The 23998-nt window shown below is 35.2% G+C and overlaps 1 protein-coding gene across 1 annotated transcript in view; it reads right to left on the bottom strand.

Moving 5' to 3' along the window:
• ELP4 (elongator acetyltransferase complex subunit 4) overlaps positions 1-23998 on the bottom strand; it is a 202204-nt gene that overhangs the window by 149360 nt on the left and 28846 nt on the right. Inside the window, exon 4 of the mRNA XM_045825782.1 lies at positions 6295-6426. Coding sequence (XP_045681738.1) covers positions 6295-6426 — 132 coding nt within the window. The remainder of the gene's footprint in view (positions 1-6294; positions 6427-23998) is intronic.

Raw genomic sequence — 23998 nt, 5'->3', positions numbered from 1 at the left:
AGCACTATTGTAAATATTATTATTATTGTGCCATGATCCACTAGCCATCAGAAGATTCATTATTCTCTTTTGTAATTACATTGCGTTATTGAAAAAATGCTATCTGTTATCATCTACAACATGCACACATCTGTCACAGCACTGTTGTGGCTGAAAAACTAGGACAGAAAATCGAAGTGTAATGAACTGAACTTGATAAACATCCACTGTGCAGCCATGAATTGCTGGAGTCATTTGTGGGCCTTTGCAGTAGTAGAGCTCTACAACACTGAAGAAGCTGGGGATCAGACTATGCTGCAGGCTGGCAGTTCTTGGGGTGAAGAGAGGGCAGGGCTTGATGACTGGACAGGAAAGAAGAGGACAGTGCACTTAGTGGACAGGATCAAAATCAAGGGCCGGGGGACATGGGTGGGCCTTTGAAAACTACACGCCCCTCTAACTGGAAGCACTGGCTTTCTGCTTTATTGAGCTATTGTTATTGATTTAGTTGTGCATATTTTATCCTCTTTTTGGCATTCTCTAAATGGAAATATTACTATTTCTACTCTTAGCACTCAATGACAACCTATATTCAAAGACCTACCTGATAATCAACACAGCAAGTTTTGGACTACTTGTTTAACCTTTACTCATTATAGTGTTAACTATATTTTAGCCCAAGCAAAATACAAAAAAACCCAGAGTTTAGTTGGTATTGTTTTTTAACTGGTAATGGCAAAGTAAGGTCTGGATTTATAAAGTAGATGATGATGAGTGATCACCAATGCCTATCAGTCTTGGCAAATCGCCACATACAAAATTTTTGTGACAAGGAAATAAATGTTGGCAACATTTCAAAGAAAAGCAAAGAAGCCAGAAGATGATTCCTCTATTCTAAACTTGACAGAACTTACCTGTAAGTATAAATTTAAGTTTGACCATTGACTATAAGCCGCTCTTTTATTGTATTAATTAATGCAACTTAACTAAGTTTCACATTTAATTCGCAAACTATATAATTCATTCACTTGCATATTCAACAAATAACTATTGAGCACCCACTGTATGCCAGTAAAACAAAATAGTCCAAGTCCCTCTCTCTTACTGAGCTGACATTGTGGTAGAGCAGATAGATACTGTATTATAAGTGCCCTGAAGAAAAATCAGACAGTGAAAGGAGATGACAGAGAGGGTGGTTTTATTTTATATTAAGTGACAAAGGAAGACATTCCTGATAAAGTGATATTTTAGTGGAGACTGAAAGAAAATGGGAGAATAAATCATCTGGGAAAGACCATTGTAAGAAAAGCACAGTTTTTAAAACAAGTTGAAAATCTTGAAAACTGAGCACTGGCTTTGTGTGCTAATGTCACCTCAGAAATCTATTCCCCTGGACCAAACGATGCAGGCACATCACTCTGAATGGAAGGATGGAATAAGGACTGCTCACTTATATGTAAAAGGCGGGGGGCAGGAGTATCATCTACAATTACAGTATAAAAAGAAACAATGAATTATAAAGAAACAAAAATCTTTCTCTCTAACTTTAAACAAATTTTATGATAAGCAGCGAGAAAAATTGCTTCAAGATTCAGTTAACTGCATTTTCACTTGAAGAATGTTACTACCAACAGAAAGACCAAAACCTAGTGAGGGAAGAGTAAAAAACTAAAGGAAACAGAAGACACAGTGATTTATATAATCTAAAACTGAATAGGTATACTGTCTTTACAAAAAAAACTATGATTTAGAGCTTACATTTTCATTACTCTTTGAGAACACACCAGTGGAAAAATCAGAAAAGTCACTCCTTGCAAGAATCACTGTTAGAACAGACTGATGGTTGCCATTTGGGGGTGGTGGTGGTAGTTAAAGGACTAGGTAAAAAGGGAAGAGATCAATAAATACAAATGGTACTTAGAAAATAGTCATAGTGATGTAAAGTACAGCACAGGGAGTACAGTAATTAATATTGTAATAATTGTGTCTGATGACAGCTGGGTACTGGAAATATTGTGGGGAACACTTTGTAAAGTATGTGATTGTCTAACCTCTATGCTGTTCACCTGAAACTAATATACAATAATAATCAAATGTAAACTGTAATTGAAAAATAAAATAAAAAGAGTCTTTGCTAAGCCCAGTTACTCAAATGAATCTGCCAGATCGAAGACACAAAGTTCTTTGCCATTAGGCTTCTCAAGTGCTAATTCTATGTTCTTCATCTGTTCTAAACTCTATCACTCAATTCGCATTTTCCTAAACAGAAAAACTACAGCTATTCTGGCCTCTTGTACCCAATTCCCAGGCACCTCCAAGCTAGGCTACGCCTATGAAAACCACTGATTACACAGAGTTTCCTTTTTTTGTTTTTTAATACAAATGTGTGGCATTCTACTGTAACACCGCTACTTATTTAACTAGTTGCTTACCGACAGATATTTAGATCCTTTCCAATCATTTGCTATTTAAAAATAGCAAAAATATGTTGCATAAAAAGCTCATATATAATTAATCTTATACTGTGTAAATATATTCATCAGGTAACCTTCCACAAAAAAAGATCAAAGGATATATGATTTTGTAATTCTGAAGGTTACTACCAAATGAACTTTCACAGAAGTTGTACCTACTTACACTTCACCAGCAAAGTGTGAGAGTACTAGTCCCGTCCACCCCCACCCCACCTAGTTAGCGTTTTACCAAACATTTTAGATTACTGACAGTCTGATGAGAGAAAAATGGCAAGTCGGTGTAGTTTTAATTTGTATTTCTCTATTGTAACTGAAATTGGGCATCTGTTTTCATACGTTTAAGAGTCACCCGAATTTCCTTTTCATATTTTTGCCCATTTTAAAAATTTCATTGAAGACCAGTATTCCTTATTCAATTTAGAAGTTCTTGAGATACATGGAAATTTAGTTCTTATTCTGTTATATGATTTGTAAATGTCCTCTCTCCAGTTTGTAGTTTGTTCCTGGTCATTTAAATTACAGCTTAAAAATCATATTATTCAAATATCTTTCCTATCTAAATTAGAATAATTTACTGCTGCTTAATCTATATCTATTACAACGTATTTTATATTTGGTACACAGTTGATGCTTAATCAATATCTGCTGACCGAGTAAATAGATTTATCATTCACTAAATATTTATTGAGTATGTGGGTATTAATACAGTGCTGGAGATAGAGAAAATGAAATAAGATCTCGGCCTTTATAGAGAATTCTGTCTGGGGGAGAAGAGGGTTATACTGACAACTATAAAACAATGTATACAAGTACTTTAAAGTGTATGAAGTGCTATGGAAACAAAAATTAAAAAACTAAGCAATTACATATGGAAAGCTGTCAGAGGTAGTAACATTTGCACTTGGAGAAGGATGAGTTGATGAATAAAAAAGTGAAATCCTTTAACAGCAGAAATCTAAGCAATTCATAAGGAATGATTCTCACAAGATGGGTGAATATAATGTTTTATATGTACACATGTAGAGCAAGCTAAAATGGTAGGCTTGAATTAAATTGTATAGGTCTTGTATGCAGCCTTGAAAAATTTATATTTCATATTATAGGCTGATAATGACAACCAGGTTTCATCTCATATACCTCTAAATCTCATCAACTGGTGTGATGATCCAGCCCACTCTACAGAAAATTCTAAGGTTGCATCTAAGCTTTGCAGGAGGGTACTATGACTGACAATCTGCCAGGAATTCAGAAGGAGGCAGTGGAAACAGGAAAACAAATTAGGCATTTGCAGTTTAGCAGTGTTGTAAACATACTTCTTCTGTCTGTGCTTGGGAAAGCTAACACTGATCTCAATGTGGAAGACTAGAGAAGAATGGACTATGGGAATTGTGTTGTATTCAGCTAGAATCCCTCCCTCCCTCCCTCCTCCCTCCCTTCCTCCCTTCTTTTCTTTCTTTCTACCAGTATGATAATCTCTGGTGGACATTACAGTATTCCAAAAATTAGTGAAGCAAACGAACAAATGAGGGAGATAACAGACGAAAAGAGCCTTCAATCGGAACAGGGTCATGAGCTTTAGTGGCCAGATTTACTGACATCTGGCTTTGATTTCTCAGAGATTTACCCCTAACTTTCTTCTTTGTCAGTACTGGATAGGACCCATTATGAGATATCTGAGTTTGGAAGTTTAGTGGTTGGAAAGGTATACAAATAAAAATAGTAATTCCAAAGAACTATGACTTACATTGAATATTTGGAAGTGATCATGCTGGATACAAATAGCTTTGTTAGTTATCATTAAAATGTCCATAGTACCCAGTGCAATCTATAGTGTCAAAGCAATTCCTATGAAAATAGCAACAGAGTATTTCATGAACTAGAACAATGTTCCAAAAGACCCCAAATAGGCATAGTGATATTGAGAAAGAAGAACAAAGTTGGAGGAATCATGCTACTGATATCAAACTATATTACAAGGGCCGTAGTAATCAAAACAGTATGGTACTGGCATAAAAACAGACATGTAGATCAATGGAACAGAACAGAGAACCCAGAAATAAACCTATGCCTTTATGGTCAATTAATATTTGACAAAGGAGGCAAGCATACACAATGGAACATGACAAAGGAAGCAAGCATATACAAGCAAAGGCAGTATATTTAATAAATGGTTTTGGGAAAATTGGACAGATGCATGCAAAATAAAAATGAAACAAGACCATCTCTCACACCATACATAAGAATAAACTCAAAATAGATGAAAAACTTAAATCTAAGACTCAAAACCATAAAAATCCTAGAAGAAAACACAGGCAGTTAAATCTCAGATGCTTATCATAGCAATATAATTTTTTATATATCTCCTCAGGCAAGAGAAACAAAATAAAAAATATACAAATGTTACTATATCAAACTAAAAAGGTTTTCCACAGTAAAGGAAGCCACTGACAAAATGAGAAGATGACCCACTGACTGGGAGAACATATTTGTCATGATATACATGATAAGGGGTTAATATTCAAAATTTACAAATAACTCAGAAGACTTAGCACCAAAAAATCAAACAATCCAATTTTAAAAAGGGCAAAGGAACTGAATAGACACTTCTCCAAAGAGGACTTACAGATGGCCAATACACATATAAGATGCTCAACATCACTCATCATCAGAGAAATGCAAATTAAAACCACAATGCCATACCATTTCACTTGTTAGAATGGCTACCATCAATAAATCAACAAACGATAAGTGTTGGTGAGGATGTGGAGAAAAGGGAACCTTCATGCACTGTTACTGGGAATGCAGATTGGTACAGCCACTGTGGAAACCAGTATGGAGTTTCCTCAAAGTATTAAAACTGGAACTGCCTTATAACCCAGTGATTACACTTCTGGGAACATATCCGAAGAAATCTGAAATATTAATCCAGAAGAATATATGCACCTATGATTACTGTAGCACTATGATCACTATAGCACTAACTACAAGAGCCACGATTTGGAAGCAGCCCAAATGCCCATCAGTAGATTGGTGGATTAAAAAAGCAGCGGTACACAATGGAGTACTACTCGGCCATAAAAAAATAAAAAATAAATAAAAAAGGAAATCTTATCCTTTGTGACAGCATGAACAGACCCGGAGAGCATTATGCTAGGTGAAATAAGCCAGTCAGAGAAAGACAAGTACCATATGATTTTACTTATACGTGGAATCTAATGAACAAAATAAACTAACAAACAATAAAAACAGACTCATAGATATGGAGAACTCAGATAGCTGTCAGAGGGAGGGGGTTTAGGAGGTTGGGTGAATAGGAGAAGGGATTAAGCAAAAACAAACAAAATAATTCACGGTATTACCAGAGGGGAAGGGGGTTGGGGGCAGACAGTAGAGGGTGAAGGGGGGATACATGGTGACGGAAGGAGACTTGACTTGGGGTGGTGATCACACAACACAACATACAGATGATGTAGTGTAGAATTGCACACTTGAAACCTGTACGATTTTATTGACAAATATCACCTCAATAAATTCAATAAAAAATAAAAAGAAAAAATATGGCTTTGTTAGTTCACTTACTCTGGCTTGAAACCTTAGATTAAAAGATTCTATATGAAGATTATGGGACAAATGAAATAATATTCTTTGGTTTAAAAATCCCAATTTGCCATAATTTTATTTTTAAGAAATATGTCATCTTGATCAAGTATGCTATAAATATCTATTTAAATAAACAAATATACATTGTATTGCCCTCAAAGATAACAGTTATACAAGAGATTCCATAAAATGAAAACAACTGCATTTGAAAATTTTAGAAATAGCTTGTATGTTGACTTGCCTCCATCTTGGGTAATAGCTGATAACGCCAAGCTATTTTCATCTTAATGTTAGAGTCCGGTGCTTTCTGATCACCCGCATCTTCATCGAATTCTTTTTTACAGCTATCATCAAGTAACGGTGCAGGAAGTTCCTGAGAAAACAGAATGATACATTACTGAGCATGTGTGGTAAAAACTATGATAATTTTCTTAAATAATATTACCAATACTAGAATATTTCAATGTAGTAAAAATTGATGCCTTAAAATTGGTTTAAGTATAACATAACAAAAGAAACCTAAAACAAGAGAAAAGGAGTAAATAGAATTTAAATAAAAAATTCAAATTTTTATAGTAACCAAAATCAACTGCTATTGCAACAAGAAGCTGTGCTTATGTTTTAAATGTATATATACACTTAAAGTAGAGTCTCAAGTCAGTATTTACATATTACATGCAATTATTGTTATGTCTGCCACAAGGTAAAAGCAAAGGTTGTGTGCAATCTGTTTATAATTCTAGAATTCAAAAAACTTGTTCGCTAAAATACTGGGTGAAGAAATAGCTAGGAATAAAGACATTTATTTTGTCCATAGCAAACATTAGTTTTGCACCTGCAAGCTTCTGCCTCTTCTTTAAACAATAAAAGCAAAATTTTAAATCTCTGATTAAATGAAGAGATGATGAATTCCAATTTTACCTTTTTTGGGGGGAAGCTGACCTACTGAGTGACTACAAAAAACATAGAAGACTTTATTTTTGGTGAAAATGTACTATAGAAATAATGCAAAGAAAAAAAGTATGTAAGTTTCCTGGAGAAGGAAAGCTCATCCAATAATTGTATCTTTTATTAGCCAGACTCATAAAGATAATGTGGGGTACTAGATTAATAAACATAATCTTGTACTATACCATTAATAGTCTAAATTTCAGCTTTTGCTTTTCAGGATCAGATTTATTTATACTTAGAATCAAGTCAATTAATCAGCTGGAAAACATACTAAGCATCATATATTTCAGTCACTTCCTAAAAGACCTCCAAATAGATTCACAGTTTAATTTATGCCAGTATTAGAAACTAGTTATATCATTTAAGCTATGAATCCATCATTCCTAACCACAGCATATGTATCTTACAAAATATAAAGTAACTTCTTTTGCTGATGGAAGCAAATATTTGTGAGGTGTATAGTACAATACAGAATATTGGTTGTGAGTTTGAATTCAACAAGACTGTTTAGGACCAAATCTTGATTTTATGTACTAGTAGCTTTACCTGTGATTATGTCACACACCTACGGGACTTCTCTATGTTTCCATTTATCACTTGAACAGTGAAGAACAATGTATTTGCTTCACTGGATTGTTGTAAGGAATAAATAACTTAAAAATATAAAATATAGAGAATGGTGCGTGCTGCATATTAAGCACTCAGTAAATGCTTAATTATAAGAATTCAGTAAAATAATTGTCTTAACCATTACTCAGGGCTACACATTTGGACTGTCAATACCAGATAATAGTACAAATATTTGGATTAACATGGCTTTTCAATCTCAGGGACACTCAGTAATATTGTAGTCTGACAAAGGTATAGCATTAAAAAAATAAAAAAAGCCACACTCTCCCACAATAATCATTAACGTTAAGTAAACAACATTCATGGCATATGAGGTCTGTTCGGAGGGTATCCAGACACACAATATGAAAAATAGAGATAGTTATTGAAGAAGATACAAGATACAAGAAACACTGTACATAGGATAATGATGCCTCAGTGCCCTTCAAAATAGGCACCTTGCGACCTCACACAGTTCTCCCATGCACCATCAATTACCCCACAGTATTTTCCTGAACCTATGGACCGTCTGAAATCTCTTCTCTTTCAAAGATGATTTTAGTTTTGGGAAAAGCCGGAAGTAGCAGGGCACCAAATCTGGGCTGTAGGGAGGCTCAGTCACCTGGTGATTCACCAGAAAACTCTGCATGAGACTCGATGCATGAGCAGACGCATTGTTGTGATGAAGCTGTCAATCACCAGTTGCCCACAGGTGAGGCCTTCTGAATCATCTGAATAGTTTCCATGGAGGAATGTTCAAGCTTAAGGCAAAATCTGACGCAGACTCGTTGCTGTACTCACTCAGTCATACTGGATGTGATGGCTACACAGTACACATGCTCACCCAATGGTGTTTATCACCCCCACTGACTAGTTCAGTGAAGTCATCATTGTTCATACATGCATGTTGCAGTCCACTCTCCTTGGCTGCACAAATCATTCTCATTATATTAACACTGGCTGGACTTTTTATGGACAGACCTTGTATACATATGTATTTATATCTATCTATCTATAGATAGGTTTATTTTTAGAGAGAGAGGAAGGGAGAAAGAGAGGGAAAGAAACATTGGTGTGTGAGAGATACATTGATTAGTTGCCTCTCACATGCCCCCACCTGGGACCTGGCCCACAACGCAGGCATGTGCCCTGACTGGGCATCAAACTGGCGACCCTTTGGTTCACAGGCCAACACACTCAATCTACTGAGCCACACCAGCCAGGGCTAAAGTACAAAATTATTAATAGCATTTTATCATATACTATAGATCTAGATAGATAAATCTATAGATAGATATAGATAGGTATATTACACAAAATCCTTCTGTAAAAGCATACCTATCTATATCTATCTATATCTATCTAAAGATCTATCTCTCTGTAGACAGGTATATTACACAAAATCCTTCTGTAAAAGCAGTATATGATAAAATGTTATTGTTCTTGAGTTCTCTTCATTGATACCTACACTTATTTAACAGTGTCGGGAAGGTACAAGGCACAGAGCAGTGAACAAAATAAAGTCTTTGCTTCCATGGAGTTACATCCTAGGATAGTAACATGAACTTGAAGTAAAAACAGGAAAGGAACACAGAGTAATGGAAGGCGGTGTTACTTTAAAGAGGATAGTCCATGAAGTTCTCCTTGAGGAAATAAATGAGATACATTTTTACTTGACTAACATTTTGGTTGGACATTATATTTCTTAATATTTTAATTTGCTTAGAAGTTGGTAGATATTTCTTTACTGTCTTTGGACAAAAAAATGGTGCTGTAGGGAAGTCTGAAGGATTCCACCCTTGTAGACTTGCTTTTCCTGCCTGAACACCTGAACAATTTTTCTTTTATCTTTGTAGTTCAATAGCTTAAAAGACTAAACTTACATGGGGGTACTGCTTTGTATTCTCTCCCCCTTGTAAACTAGATGCCCCTTTAATTGAAGATTCTGAATTTGAAGTAAAATATTTTCATGTCTCAGGTTTAAAATTATTTTTCCAGTCCACAATGAAATAGAAAATACCTTTGTGTATCATCGACAGTTACAAAACATCACACAGGAAACAAAATGTTAGATGAATAAATGTTTCCCCATCTTCTAGACCAGCGCTGACCAAGAGAATTTTCTGTGATGTTGGAAATGTTCTACACTTGTGCTGTCCAATACAGTAGTTCCTGACTATTTAATTTAAATAAAAATGTTTCCACATTGTAATTATATTCTCATTTGTTTCAATCTCTTTTCTCTAACTTCACTGTGACTATCACAAGCCTGTTCCTTGTTGCTACTATATTTGGCAATAATATTTAAGTCGACTTTTATTTTTAATTCTACAATTATCCTTTTTATCTACTTCTCTGGTTTTCTTATCTATTTTCAATATTATTTTATTGAACTCATGTTCTGATTCATTAAACTTTTCCATAAATCTCTTACGGAGGAACTGCCTTCTGTTCTTGGATGAAGTTTTCTTCCAGATTGAGCTTTTCCTCTAGCTCTAGTTTGAGGGCTGAGTATTTTGATTTCTGCCCATTTTCCTGTACATTCATTCATGTTATGAGACTTGGGCAAAGTTATGCCATCTTTTCTTTTCCAGAAGACCAAGGTTCTTAATATTCTTATGAGATTTCTTTAAATGCCAATTTCCCGTGTTCAGTGAATATTTTATTCCCATTTGGGATGTGGTTTACTATTAGGGTTTAAATTATACACCCAATTCAGTGTTGCTTTCGGAAACATTTGCTTTAGTTTGAGACTACCAGTCCTAATTATTTCTTAAAATTATGCTAATTCACTGGTTTTTCTAGGTATGAGAATAAAGTTAGGAACTGAACCTAAGACTTGTTGGCCATGAACTTCAGAAATTTATGGCATTGGGTTGGGCCCTGATTTTTCTTGTTTTGTTCAGGACAACTGATTTTTTGGAGTATTTTAAATTATTTTTTGTTTGATAATGTAGGAAAGCATATGATACATATTTAGTACTCTCATATCTTAACCCCAAATCTCCACATACAATAATTCTTGCTAATATTTAGGAAAAATTTGGACAGAAAGGAATAATGGAGAAATAAACACCCATAGCTTTGCTATAAAAGAACTAATTGCATGTTCTGTTTAGAACATTTCAAACATAGAAAAACTGTCTTCTTATACATATTGTTTGGCAATCATTCTACTTCTAAATTAAATATATAAACTATTTTATAGTAAATTATTTTAGATCACTGGTTTTCAATTATTTTCCTGTCTTTACACATTCACATAGATAATATAATCCCATTAATATTTTATATTGCCTTGTGGGAGGAAAGCACAAAACTTTTGAAATGTTAAAACACAAGTCTGGAGATTCTCCACCCTTTCCTCTGGCCTACAGTCCTATCCTCAGGTGAAGAACATATAATTTTACTTCTAAAACAAGAAAATGAAAAACAAATAAGATAGTATAAAAACTGATATTCAATGAATGTATATCCAACTTGCCATACCTATCTATTTTCACGTGCAGTTGTCTACGGTTCCCCCCCAAAGATATTAGATATTAAGTAAAACATTCATGATCTGAATTAGTTTTGTTAATTTCAGGAATAAAAACACATCAGCATCATTTACACAACCACTGGTCTAGAATTATGTTACGCGTGACTATCAACCTGTGACTACTGAAATTCAAGCGTCTCATGCACTAGCCACATTTAAAGTGCTCCACATGCTGCCAATGGCTGTTCCATAGGGCAATGCAGGTGGTGAACATTTTCAACATCACAGAAAATTCCATCCATCCAGTGCTGGTCTAGGAAAATTTTTAAAATTTATGTAATTATTCATCTAGCAATTTAAATTGTTCACTCTGAGGCTTTACAATCATCAAAATACTCTTCATATTTCTCTCACCTGGGATTTTGAAGAAGCATCACAACTTAACTGTTTAAAGTTAAAATCAGGAGAGTGTTTTATTTCTCAATACTTAACAACGTTATATGCCTCCTCGTCTACCCCCTCTCCCCCCAAATCTCATGCACAATTCATCACGCGACAGCTCGTGGGTTGCCTTTTTGGCTTAGGCACTGTTTTCTGCTGTGTGTCTCATCCCTAACTCTATTAATTTTCCCTGATTCCTTCAACTCTTTAATACTATAATATGATTTCTTACAAGCTGATTCAAATCTTCTATGGAACAAGGTAAACAAAAGCTAAATATTTTTTAAAACAATTTTCTAGTGGTTAACTGTAAGACTGATATACATGTCAAAACCCAACACAATATTTTTTTCATTATAACTTTTTAACTTATAAAAACAGTACCCAAATATCCTTATAAAAATCAATAGATATTGAATAGCTATTGACTTAAAAAGTGGTCAATGTTCAGTATAGAAAATTGTAAGATACAGAAACATCCAAAAGAGAAAACAATAAGTTATTAACCTACCACCCAGAAATAATAACTCGGAACATATTTGAGTACTTCCCTCCAGTCTTTGATATTTTTTTACAAAATGCATCTCGCCTATTTGCATATTATAACATGCATTATTTATATTCTAAAATTATGATATTGTGAGCATTCCCACATTTGATTCTTTTTCAACATACAATTCTTAATGGTTGCATGTTATATTATATAGCTTAACTAATATTCATTTTATCACTTCCCACTGTTGAACCTTTAGCTGTCTGCTGCCCAAGGATAAACATTCTTTATAACATATATTTTCCATCTCAAATTATTTTTTTCTGAGGTATATAAACACCAAAAAACAATAGAGACATATAGAGAAAAATATAATAACCCAGTTTCTACCACTTGGCTTTAAAAAGTCTCAACATCTGACATATTGCAGGAAGGAAGGAATGACACTCTTGTGTGAGAACAGAAAAATACAGTTGAAAATCTTTAGAAGGAACAATAAATCCTTCTAAAGTCCCCACCCTCCGCCAATCCCTTATTTCTCCATGAGAGCCAGGACACTACTCCTTCCCCACTGTGCAAGAGAAATGAAGAGTTCAAATCAGACACACTTTGGAAACAGGAGCACTGCAGAGGGCAGGGGTGAGACATCATATTGAAGACAGGCTAACTCACTGAAAACTTCAGACAGAGGAGCAAGACAACTTCCTTTGCCCCAAGCACACAGATGCTGTTGGCTCTCACTGCTAGGCTCTCAGGAGGCCAGAAGCCATCCTTAAGCTGGACACGCAGGAGATTGGGAGATTAGAGGATTCCTCCCTGGGAAAGTTGACAAAATTAAGAGAGAAGACCTTTAGAGAGACACTTCTAGCCAAGTGTGCAGTAAGTCTACCAGACCACAGGTTTCATGTTCAAACACACAGCACTTCAAATGGCTTTCTAGTCCCCCACTCATCAATATCCAAGGACAGCCAAGAATGATCAGATATTTGAGAAAAGCATCCAATATGGAATTCAAAGACCAAGATAACAAGCAGGAAATAAAAACACCACCAGAAATAGCTGTAAGCTACAAAAATAATAAAAAAAGCATTATCTATGAGATGATGAATAAAAAAGAACATACTTCAATAAGAGGAAACAATTATAAAAAAATGTGAGTTTCTGGTAATTAAAGTATAAGAGCAGACTTTAAAAAATTGACCAGATGCACGAGAAGATCAAGTAGGTATAATGAAAAAAATCACAGTAGCTAACATGCTTCAAAGTGCTTTCCAACTGCCAGGCACTGTTCTAAGCTCTTTATACGATTAAAAAATTTAATACTTAAAACAATCTTAAGAATTAAGCACTATTATTAAATCCATGTCATAGATGAAGACATTGTAGTACAAAGATTAATGAACTTGACGAAGGTCTGTCCTGCTGTATCATTCAGTGTCTTCACTATGGTGCTGTATTTACTGCCCCTTAAAAAGACAGAAAATGATGGAGAAAAGAAAACAGAGAATTAGTCCGGAAGGTTAGCACCGTAAAAGGATTTCTAGACAGAGAAACAGATAACAGAGGAAAATAGCAAAGAAATTATCTAAGAGAAATTTCCAGAAATGAAAAACAGGAGACTTTAGATGCACAGTCCTACTGAGTACTAAAGCTAGAAATGAAAATAGACCCACACCAAAGCATATAATCCTGACATTACAGAATAAGGGAGAATGCAGAAAGCACTGTATCTGAAGAGCTTCCAGGAGTTGGGTGGAACTTATCAGGAGTGTGAATGCCATCAAACTTTGCAAGTGCAACACTGGGACTTTTTGGAGAAAAAGTGACTTCTAGCCTAGTATTCTGTATTTAACCTAACTACTGTTAAATTTGAGGGCAGAACTACGACATTTTCAGACATGGATAGTTGAAAAATCTCTGCAATCTCACACTGACCTGTATCTCCATTCACTCACAAGTTATTAGAGGTGTGTTCCACCAGGAGCTCGGTCAGGGGAGGCCGATGAGGGGAAGGCCCCAGTAACACCTGTGCAGGCAGCCTCGAGAACAGGCAGTCCATTTGGAGTAGGGGGATGGGAGATTCTAGGGACATGACGCTTAACCACATTATTTCATCTACAAGCCAGAAAGAGTCCTCACCAGGAAGTAAATTGGCTGGCACCACAATCTTGGACTTCCTAGCCTCCAGAAATGTGAGAAAATAAATTAGTTTTTTTCTTTTATTTAAAAAAAATTATTGTATTTTTTATGACTATTTAACCCCCTTAAACCTCCCTCCACACAGTCAGTGATATTTTGTTATGGCAGCACAAACTGACCAAGACAGATTTTGGTACCAAAAAGAGTGGGGCAGGGGGGACACTGCTAACAAATACTTAAAATATGGAAGTGGCTTTGGAATTGGATAATTCTAGAGGATGGAAGAGTTTTGAGATGCCAGCTAGAAATACAGAACTTGAGGGTGATTCTGGTGATGTCTCAGATGGAAATGGGGAACATTATTCAGAACTGGAGGAAAGGCAATCCTTGTTATGAAGTGGCAAGAATTTGGCTTGCCTGTGTTCTAGTGTTCTGTGGATGGTACTACTTGGGAGTGATGAAAATGGATTTTTAGCTGAGGAGATTTCTAAGCAAAATTTTGAAGGAGTGGCTTGGTTTCTCATAACTCTTTTTATACAGTAAAGTGCAAAAAGAGAGAAATGAATTAAAGAAGGAATTTAAGCAAAAAAAGGAACCAGAATTTGAATTGGAAAAATCTCATCCTATTCACATTCAAAAAAATTTAAAAAAAAAAGAAAAGAAAGAAAACAATTGTTCTGAAGAGGGCACTAGAACACTAAGGGTATGGCTGAATGACCACTTGGTAAAAAGATTTGGTAAAGAGATTATGAATTCGTCAGCCATATCCACAGGAGCCAGGAATAAAGAAGCAATTACACTGGTAGGGACACTGCCAGTTTGAACTAAAGGGAACAGACAAGACAGGATGGAATTAAGCTGTTGAACTTTTTGGGTTTTACAGGATTTGCCACTGAACAATTTGGCTTCAAACATGAGTTATCTGGCAAGAGAAGGGACTCAGGAGCCCAAATGTGCTCAGAGACCATCAGAGCTGCCACTCCCAGGACAGGCCCAGAGTACTCAGGCCTGGGAGGCAGGGCTGCCTCCACCTCATTTTCAAAGGGTGGAAACACAGCCCTGCATAGTCATGTGGGTGGTGCCCTGCCCGGCCACGTGGGGGTGATGTTGCCACCTCAGTGGGCCTAGAAGGCAGAACATTGAATGAAGTAGTTTACTCATGAACCGTAAGACCTAGTAGAATTTGCTTTGCTAAATTTTGGACTTGCTTGGAATCCATCACCCCTTCCTTCTGATTTCTCCCGTTTAGAATGAGAATGTCTATCCCATGCCTGTCCCACCGTGTATTTGGAAGGACATAACCTGTCTGATTTAACAAGTTCACAGGTTCACTGCTGGAAAGGAATTTTGCCTCAAGACAGATCATACCTCAAACTTCATCCACATCTGATTTAGGTTATATTTAGATGAGACTTTAGACTTTAGAGGTGATGATGGAGTAAGTTAAGAGTTTGGGGGCTAGTGGGTTGAAATGGACACATTTTGCACGCAAGGACATGAGTTTGGTGGTGGAGGGACACAAAGAGTACATGACATAGTTTCGGGCACATAGTAGGCATTCAACAAATGTTTGACGGAGAAAGAAATGATGGCTAGCAAATTTCTATTTCCAATCATTTCCCAAATTCTGGGCCTAGGTTTTTAACTGCCTTTGGATATTCTGCCTTAATGTTCAACTGCCTGTCACACTCGAAGTATACTGGATCAGGTTGTCCTCTGTCACTCTCCTTTCTCCTTTTCTCTCACCTTTTCCCTCCTCCTTACTTTGTTCCTCTGCAATTATCTTCCCTCATGTGAGACTGGTTAGGGCCTCTCCTGCTCCTGGCAGGATAGACCCATAGCACTCTCAGTGACCTCGTTAAGTAGCTCACAAAAAGTCTGACTACCCTTTGAACTTTATTCCATACTACTGCCTTACAGAATGGACAGTATGTGCTTATTCAAGATGCCCTGGTCTTTATACCTTCATATCTTTATTATTGCTGTTGTCTTCATTTAAAATAGTAACTTGTACTTTTGGATATCCAATAAGTATTTATTTGATTGAAATAGAAAGTGTAATTTATCTTATCAAGGATTACAACCTAATTCATTATAAACAAAAATTCCATTGAAATAACTGTAACAAAAACAAAGGAAATGAGTTCATAACAATATAGAGAGAAGACAAGAGTAGATCACAGGTTAAGGAATCTTAAGAGAGCAGTAGAGACTATCAAGAATCAAAACAGAGAGAAAAAAGCCACTTGGGGAAAAAAACAATTCTAGCAATCTTTCTCACATAAACTGACAAGTTGATTCTAAAATTTATATGGAAATGTAAAAATCCATAATAACCAAAACAAGTTTGCAAAAGAAAAAAACTAGAGGACTTAAATACCTGACCCCAAGACGTTATAAAACTAGAACAATGAAGTCCATCTAAGATAGACAGAGACATATGATTCAGTGGAACACAAAAGAAAGTTCAGAAAGTCACCAATATATTCATTTAATAGAATTTCTACATTGGTACCAAACAATTCAATAGGAAACAGAAAGGAGAAAACCTTGGTGGCTTTGTAGCACTCCATGGGTTAGCTATGGCCTGAGGGTCAAATCCAACCAGATACCTGTTTTTGTAAATAAAGTTTTATTGGAATGCAATCATGCCCATTTGTGTAGAAAGTGTCTATGGCTGCTTTAGTGATGCAATAGCAGAACTGATTAGTTGTATCAGAGACCATATAGCCTGCAAACACAAAAATATTTACTGTCTAGCCCTTTAAAGCAAATGAGCTGACACATCAGTTATTTAATACAATATTTGTTGCAATAGAGCATACTGTATTGTCATATTCTTGTTGTCTAAAAGAAAGAATATTAGATTCCCCCCACCCCCACCCCGTAATATTGCCCTTACAGTTCCCATATATTGGGTAATAAGGATCAGGAATAAATAAAAATAAAAAGTAGGCTTCATAAATTCTATACAGAAGATAGGCTAGAAAGTAAAAAAATTTCTCTATCTTAATCAAATCAGGTTAGAAATACAACATCAATAAAGAAACTGGCGCTACCTTCAGACAAAAGGAACTGTTTATTCTACCTAAAAAACCATATGAAACTAAATCATTACACACTTCCAATACCAAAATATACCCCAGTACTTAAGTATATTTATCTTTTCATAAGAAACATTTATCCTCATCGATAAGATGCTGTAAATATATTTCTTCCCTTTTCAATTCAAGCCATTCTGTGCTTACTGCTATATTATTTTGTGGTCTTTGTTTTGGCAGATGCACAAGCAAAATCTGATTCCAACAGTTTGACCCTTCTCACTTTTTATGTTCTCTAGGGCATAATAAAACCCAAGATACAATCCCTCAGCAGTTAATGAAGCTTAACCTCCCACCCTCTTAATTACCTATGCATTACAACAACTATGGGCATCATACTCCTCTCTAAGCTATTTTACAATTCAGCAGAAGTACTACTGAGCTATTATGTAGCAGCATAATCCATGCAGCATGAGAAATCCTTCTTAAAAATAAAATCTTTTGATCCTTGCAGGCTTTGGTAACTGTATAATTAATACTACTTAAGCATTATCCATGTATCAGTAAGTTTATTACTTTGTTGATTTTGAGGTGTTTTTTTTGTGGGGGGACATTTGTTTTCTGAAAGAGAAACAAGTCCAAAGATACTGATTATCTTAATGTGAATACAAAGTATGCCTAATATTCAACCTGAGTATCCATATATTAAAAGTATGCCCCCAGCCCTGGCTGGTGTGGCTCTGTGGCTGAATGCCGGCCTATGATTTGAAGGGTTGCCGGTTGATTCCCAGTCTAGGGCACATGCCTGGGTTGAGAGCCAGGCCCCCAGTGGGGGGCATGTGAGAAGCAACCACACATTGATGTTTTGCTCCTTCTCTTTCTCCCTCTCCCTCTCTAAAAAATAAATAAATAAAATCTTAAAAAAAAGTATGCCTTCCACACTATCTTCAGTTAAATATTTAAAAGCAATGAGAGGAGCCCTGGTTGGGTAGCTCAGTCAGTTAGAGCGTTGTCCCAATACTCCAAGGTTGCAGGGTTTGATCCCTGGTCAGGGCACATGCAAGAAGCCACCAACGAATGCATAAATAGGTGAAAAAACAAATTGATGTTTCTTTCTCTCTTGTCCTCTCTCTCAAATCCATACATTTTAAACAATTTTAAAAATAAATGATAGTATATGGGGAAAGAGGTGATTTCAATTGTTAAAAGTATTCAGAAATGTAGATGACACAGAGTACATCAGAAATCTGGGGGTGTAGGTGATGTTACATAAAAATGTTTTTAAAACTCATAGATTTTAAGATTAGTAATCTGTGAACTAATTTATTTCCATCTGCATTACAAACTAAATTCAGTACACAATAGTAACATCTTAGCATAATTTCAGATATTTTTTCTTGATCATAAAGGTGGCAAAATTATTGATATTAGAAGAAAGGGTAAATCACTATTAAAATATTATTTTAACTAAACTTTCAAGTTAAGATACTGACAAAAATAATGCTTTTAATTCTGGAGCTATGCCAATTACATGTATCTGAAAATAAAAAATGAAACCCTTGAACCTTTCGCATTTCCCTTTAACACATGAAACAGAAATGAGTTGAGAAGACTGGAAAATCTCTCAGTTTTCTTGACTTAGAGGGAAGACAAGAACAGGAAATGGATGTCTGCACTAGAAGAATTCAGAAATAAAGGAAAAGGGTTGCACTAAGCAAAAAAAAAACCAAAAACAAAACAAAACCTGTAAGTGAAAAAAACTATCTTCAATTAAATGCAAATCATAATCTAATTATTTTAAAATATTACATTCTAAGCCATCATGTTTTTAAGAGCACAAGTGATAGAAGAATCTCAAAGCAATTTAGAAGTGTAATTAGTCCTGGAGTCCCACTGCAGTCGGTAGTAACGTGGGGAAAATGAGGTACACGTGAATTTAAATTCCTTATTTAGGTGCTAACAATATGCCTGCTAACATAGTCAGTAGCTCTCCAAGTCCTGGCCAAGGCAGCCACATGCTTCCCAGACTGCTTACTGATGGCACCAACTTAAAAGGAGTTATAGGGGGATGCAGTGGGTGTCTTGGCACTGTGACATTTTTAGCTTCCACAGTCATTTTCTCATGGAGGTAAAAAATTCAAAATGCTCAAGCTGTTAAGAACAAGTGTCCATGAGGTTTACATTAATTTTATCAACTTTCCTCAGTGTATCAACTCAGATACAGAATTTATCTGTTTTATATGTCAAAATATAAAAGTTGTACTATCTATTTCTTCAAAGCATTCTTTTTTACTTCAAAACAAATTTCTTAGAAAGAAAGCTTAAAATAAGAAATTCCATGTTTTTCCCTATGGAGAGAAAAGGATTCACTGTTGGTATCAGTATTTCTAGCCATAAAAATTGGAGTTTTCCTTTCTGGGTTCCTTTACAAAGTAAAGTCATTCTGTTAAATGCTATTGATGTCTGATCTGGCTCTGACTGCACAATGAATAAAATTCATACTCAGAGAGATAATATGAGTTAAAATGAAGACATCTACTAATTAGGTAATCACTGTTAAAAACAGTATGTGTGTATGTATTATGTATATATTGTGCATATATGTATATGTGTATATATACACATATACATATGTATTTATCTTTGTCCATATCTGTATCTCTAGTTATAGAAAAAAGAATGAATGATAAACAATGTGGCCCTTGTGACAGAAAATGTCTTGATTAAATATATTTTGTGAAATGTTTTAAATTGCAGACTGAATTCTCCCCTTAATCACTGGTATTAGCAGGTTAAGTTAGTGTGATCATGTGCAATAATCCTCTTTAGTAAATGTCTACTGTATAAGGGTATATAGTAACCTGATTTTAAGAAAACATGACATACAGAATCTATATGAAGTAAGCAGGTTTTATAACAATTATTTGAGTTATGCCGGGAGAGGATTCCTACAAAATTCTCTAAGTATTAACTGTCCCTGTTTATTATAATTTGTAAATTATATTAATTTATAAAAACCTGATATAACTAAAATATTTCCAAATGTAATTAAAACTTAGGATAATGATAATAATCTTATAATTATTCAATTGAGGTCATATAATTTTTACATGGTTGGAAAAGATATATTCTGAAGTTTCAGTCAAAGAAATCTGAATTAGGAACAGAATTAGGCATTTATCTTCATATCTTCATTAACTGGTCCAGATCAGTTAAATTCCTAGCTCAAGAACATGCAAGCTCCTGGTTTTATTTGTTTGATGTTGTATTCTTCTTTTTTCCTAGAATAAATCCAGCTATGGAAAATGTCACAAACAAAAATTTTTAGAGTATGTGGGGTACTAAATGAAACTGCAAATCACTTCACTCTTATTAAATTTGAAAATTACATCCTGTAGTACATTTGATGTTAATAGAACAAAACTGATTCTCTTTCTGCTGAGTACTGGGTAAAAGGCATAAAATAGACTTCCTTTAATTCTACAGCAACCTGTTTGTTATCATCTGTTTTAAGAACATAAAGGTAAGGAGTTTAGCTTCCTAGTCTCAGATCTACTTTCTATTTTGAATTCATGTTCAATTTGATACTATCTACCTTGCTTCTGAAACCTGGCACAGACTTTTAGACACACACACAACAGTAGTAAGTGTATTTTACGAAAACGATACGCACATTTCAAATACCTCTGATTTAATTAATATTATGGAATATAAAAACATGGATGTGGTGAACTATGCCTACTTTCTGCAACTGCTGACCAGTTTTTGCTGAACATAACTTAAAATTTCAGAGGAGAAAGACTGGCCACTGAGAGAACCGCCCCAACACTAGCTGGACAAATAGCCCGTCTCCTCTGAGGTTGCTCACACAGCCACATTATCCTTCGTGCCTAAGACACGTTTACAGACTGTCTGCTTAGTCTAGGACCCCTGAAGGTGCACTGCCTTTCTCCTTCCATGGCATCCTTTACCATTTCATTTAATGGGATAGTTAATGTGGAGAGCTGATGAAAAGTAAAAAGTATTGACTTATACTTTTGACAGCTCTGGTTTTCAGAATTTCAAGTCATGTGTGCCTCCAAGAAGGACTGAATACTTTGCAGTACTTTTTTTGTGAAAGTATTCAGAAGAAACAAACAAACTCTATTTCTAAAATTCCCAATGCTGGTCTTGTGTGGCTTATTTTCAGAGAGTGATACAGCACTACGCAACAGTTCCAAGAGTTTAACGTTTCTTTTGAGCATAGCAATAACCATCAGAAAGCAAGCACATTCTTTTTTTTTATGAGCTCAAAATAAAATTTTTGTAAGTAAATGTGAGGTGTGGAATAAGTATGCTTTACGATATAGAAAGCAAAACCTCCAGATATATAATTTTTTAATTTGGAAGTCTGGAATAAGATAGCAAGGGTATTATCCCTATCTTAATAGGAAAGGTTAAGTGACTTGTGCAAGGTCCTGCCACTAGTTAAGCAGCAACACAGAAATTTAAAATCTAAGCCGAGATCCCAAATACATTTCACTTCTTGTGGATAAATCTTACAGAGTATGGCACTTTTGCCATATGACTTAGGCTACTGTTCTGCATGCAAAATTCCTTTCTTTTGTCAGCTGATGTACAAATACCAATTCCAAATGTGTGTTCATTTAATGTTATATCAAAAATGGTTGTCAGTAGCCAGTGACCGAGAGTTGGGTTTTATTTTTCTATTTTTATCTTACCTTTCATTTTCTTGTTGAAAAATAAGGCACACGCCATTTTTTCAAAACTGGCTACAAATGTAGGTCATTGGAAGCAGTACTGAGCCTTTGCATGTTTTTTTCTTAGCCTTTTTAGTTTGCCAAAGAGACTCTAACTGTGGCTGCCAGAGGAGAACTTAGAATTTTAAATAAGCTCTCATCAGTAGCGAGGGGGGGAAAAGTGAACCCCTGGGGTCAAACAGCAAATTTCCGGCTCAGCTAGCACTTCAGAGTAAACACTAAAAAACACAGACTCTGATAATTTTCTGAACAAGTAAAAGGTTGACAAAGAAATGAAGGTAACCTATGCTGATTACAGCCCTGTCTTCACAGGACTCTTCTAATATTTGTCCTTACACTATGGACAAAAGATACACAGTGAGAAAATAGTTTTGATAGGAAATACAGTATTACATTAGCTAGAAAAAGTAAAAATGCATGGGAAAATGTGCTGTTATTGAGCATGCAATACAGCTTGCAAAACAGAATGACACAAGGGCCAGGAAATAATTTTTAACTATTTGTAGCATATTAAAATTATAACTTTGGAGATGAGTATAATAAAAAAATATTCAAAAACATATTTGGACAACCAAAGAATGTTTCTTTAACTTCATTCTTATAGCTGTCTCCATTTTAGGCAGAACAAGGAAAACGAGAAAAATCTGAGATAGTTCTGTATTCTATTTGCTCAGAAAGACCAGATTGCACTGCAATATACTAAGAGCAAAAAAGTGACCACTCACTGGATTCAGAATCTAATTCTTGTTCCATGATCAGTAAATAACAGACAGAGAGCAAACACAGACTTAATCTTGACACCAAATTGAAAGAAGGAAAGGAAATCTTTCTAATAGAAATTCAAACTTTATGTTGTTCATCAAACAATACTGCTACACCTAATTCTAAATTAACTGGTATCTCTGATCTCATTTATAACTAAAGAACCCAATAAAGCAAAAGATACATGGTACAAATGAACCAGATTTTTAACAAATGAGTTCAATATTTAGGTCAAAGGTTGTTATTTCAGGATATAAATTAATGCTTTCAAATTATTAAGACCAAACTTCAATTTTTACTTATGGATTTTACAGTCCACAGAAAGAATTCTGAAGATGCTAGTCTTAATTTTTGTACTTCACCACTAAACACCTTGTTGCTGTACTCATTCATCAAACATGATATGGTTCATTTTAAATGAACTGCTACTTATTCTATGACTTATGGATTACCATAAAGTAATTCATTTCCAATTATATTTTTCTCTATATTAAATATGAGGTTTATCATAATTCAGTTTAAATTTGAACTATTATTTACTATCATGTTTGATATTAACATTTATTATAAACTTAGTAAACATCAATGTAGTTATACCACTCTTGTAGTAGGCATGTTCTTATGCTGGGTACATATTAAAAAAAATACAACTTTTAAGCTCCTTAAATTAACTCTATCCCTGGCTGGTGTGGTTCAGTGGATTAAGTGCCAGCCTGCGAATCTAAAGGTCACCAGTTTGGTTCCCAGTCAGGACACATGCCTGGGTTGCAGGCCAGGTTCCCAGTTGGGGGCGTGCGAGAGGAAACAAATTAATGTTTTTCTTGCACAGCGATGTTTCTCTCCTTCTCATTCTCCCTCCCTTTCCTTCTCTCTAAAAATAAAATAAAATCTTAAAAAAAGCGAGAGAGAATTCTAGCCTTGTACTTTGTAACTGGGGCTGATGCCGAAGAGGACATGCAGATGGCCAACAGACATATGAGAAGTTGCTCACTGTTGCTAATCACCAGAGAAATGCAAATTAAAACCATAATGAGATATCACATCATACCTGTCAGAATGGCTATATCAATAAACAAACAAACAACAAGTGTTGGAGAGGATGTGGAGAAAAAGAGAACTCTTGTGCACTGGTGGAATGCAGACTGGTACAGCCACTGTGAAAAACATTATGGAATTTCTTCAAAAAATTAAAAATGGAACTGCCTTATGACCCAGAGATTTCATTTCTGGGGATATACCCAAAGAAATCTGAACACTAATTGAAAAAA

The sequence above is a fragment of the Phyllostomus hastatus genome, unplaced genomic scaffold, assembly GCF_019186645.2.
Source record: "Phyllostomus hastatus isolate PE091 unplaced genomic scaffold, TTU_PhHast_1.1 phas_scaffold_585, whole genome shotgun sequence".
NCBI classification, from domain to species: domain Eukaryota; kingdom Metazoa; phylum Chordata; class Mammalia; order Chiroptera; family Phyllostomidae; genus Phyllostomus; species Phyllostomus hastatus.
Note: the sequence above shows the minus strand (reverse complement) of the source record. Positions and strands in the feature narration are given on the sequence as shown.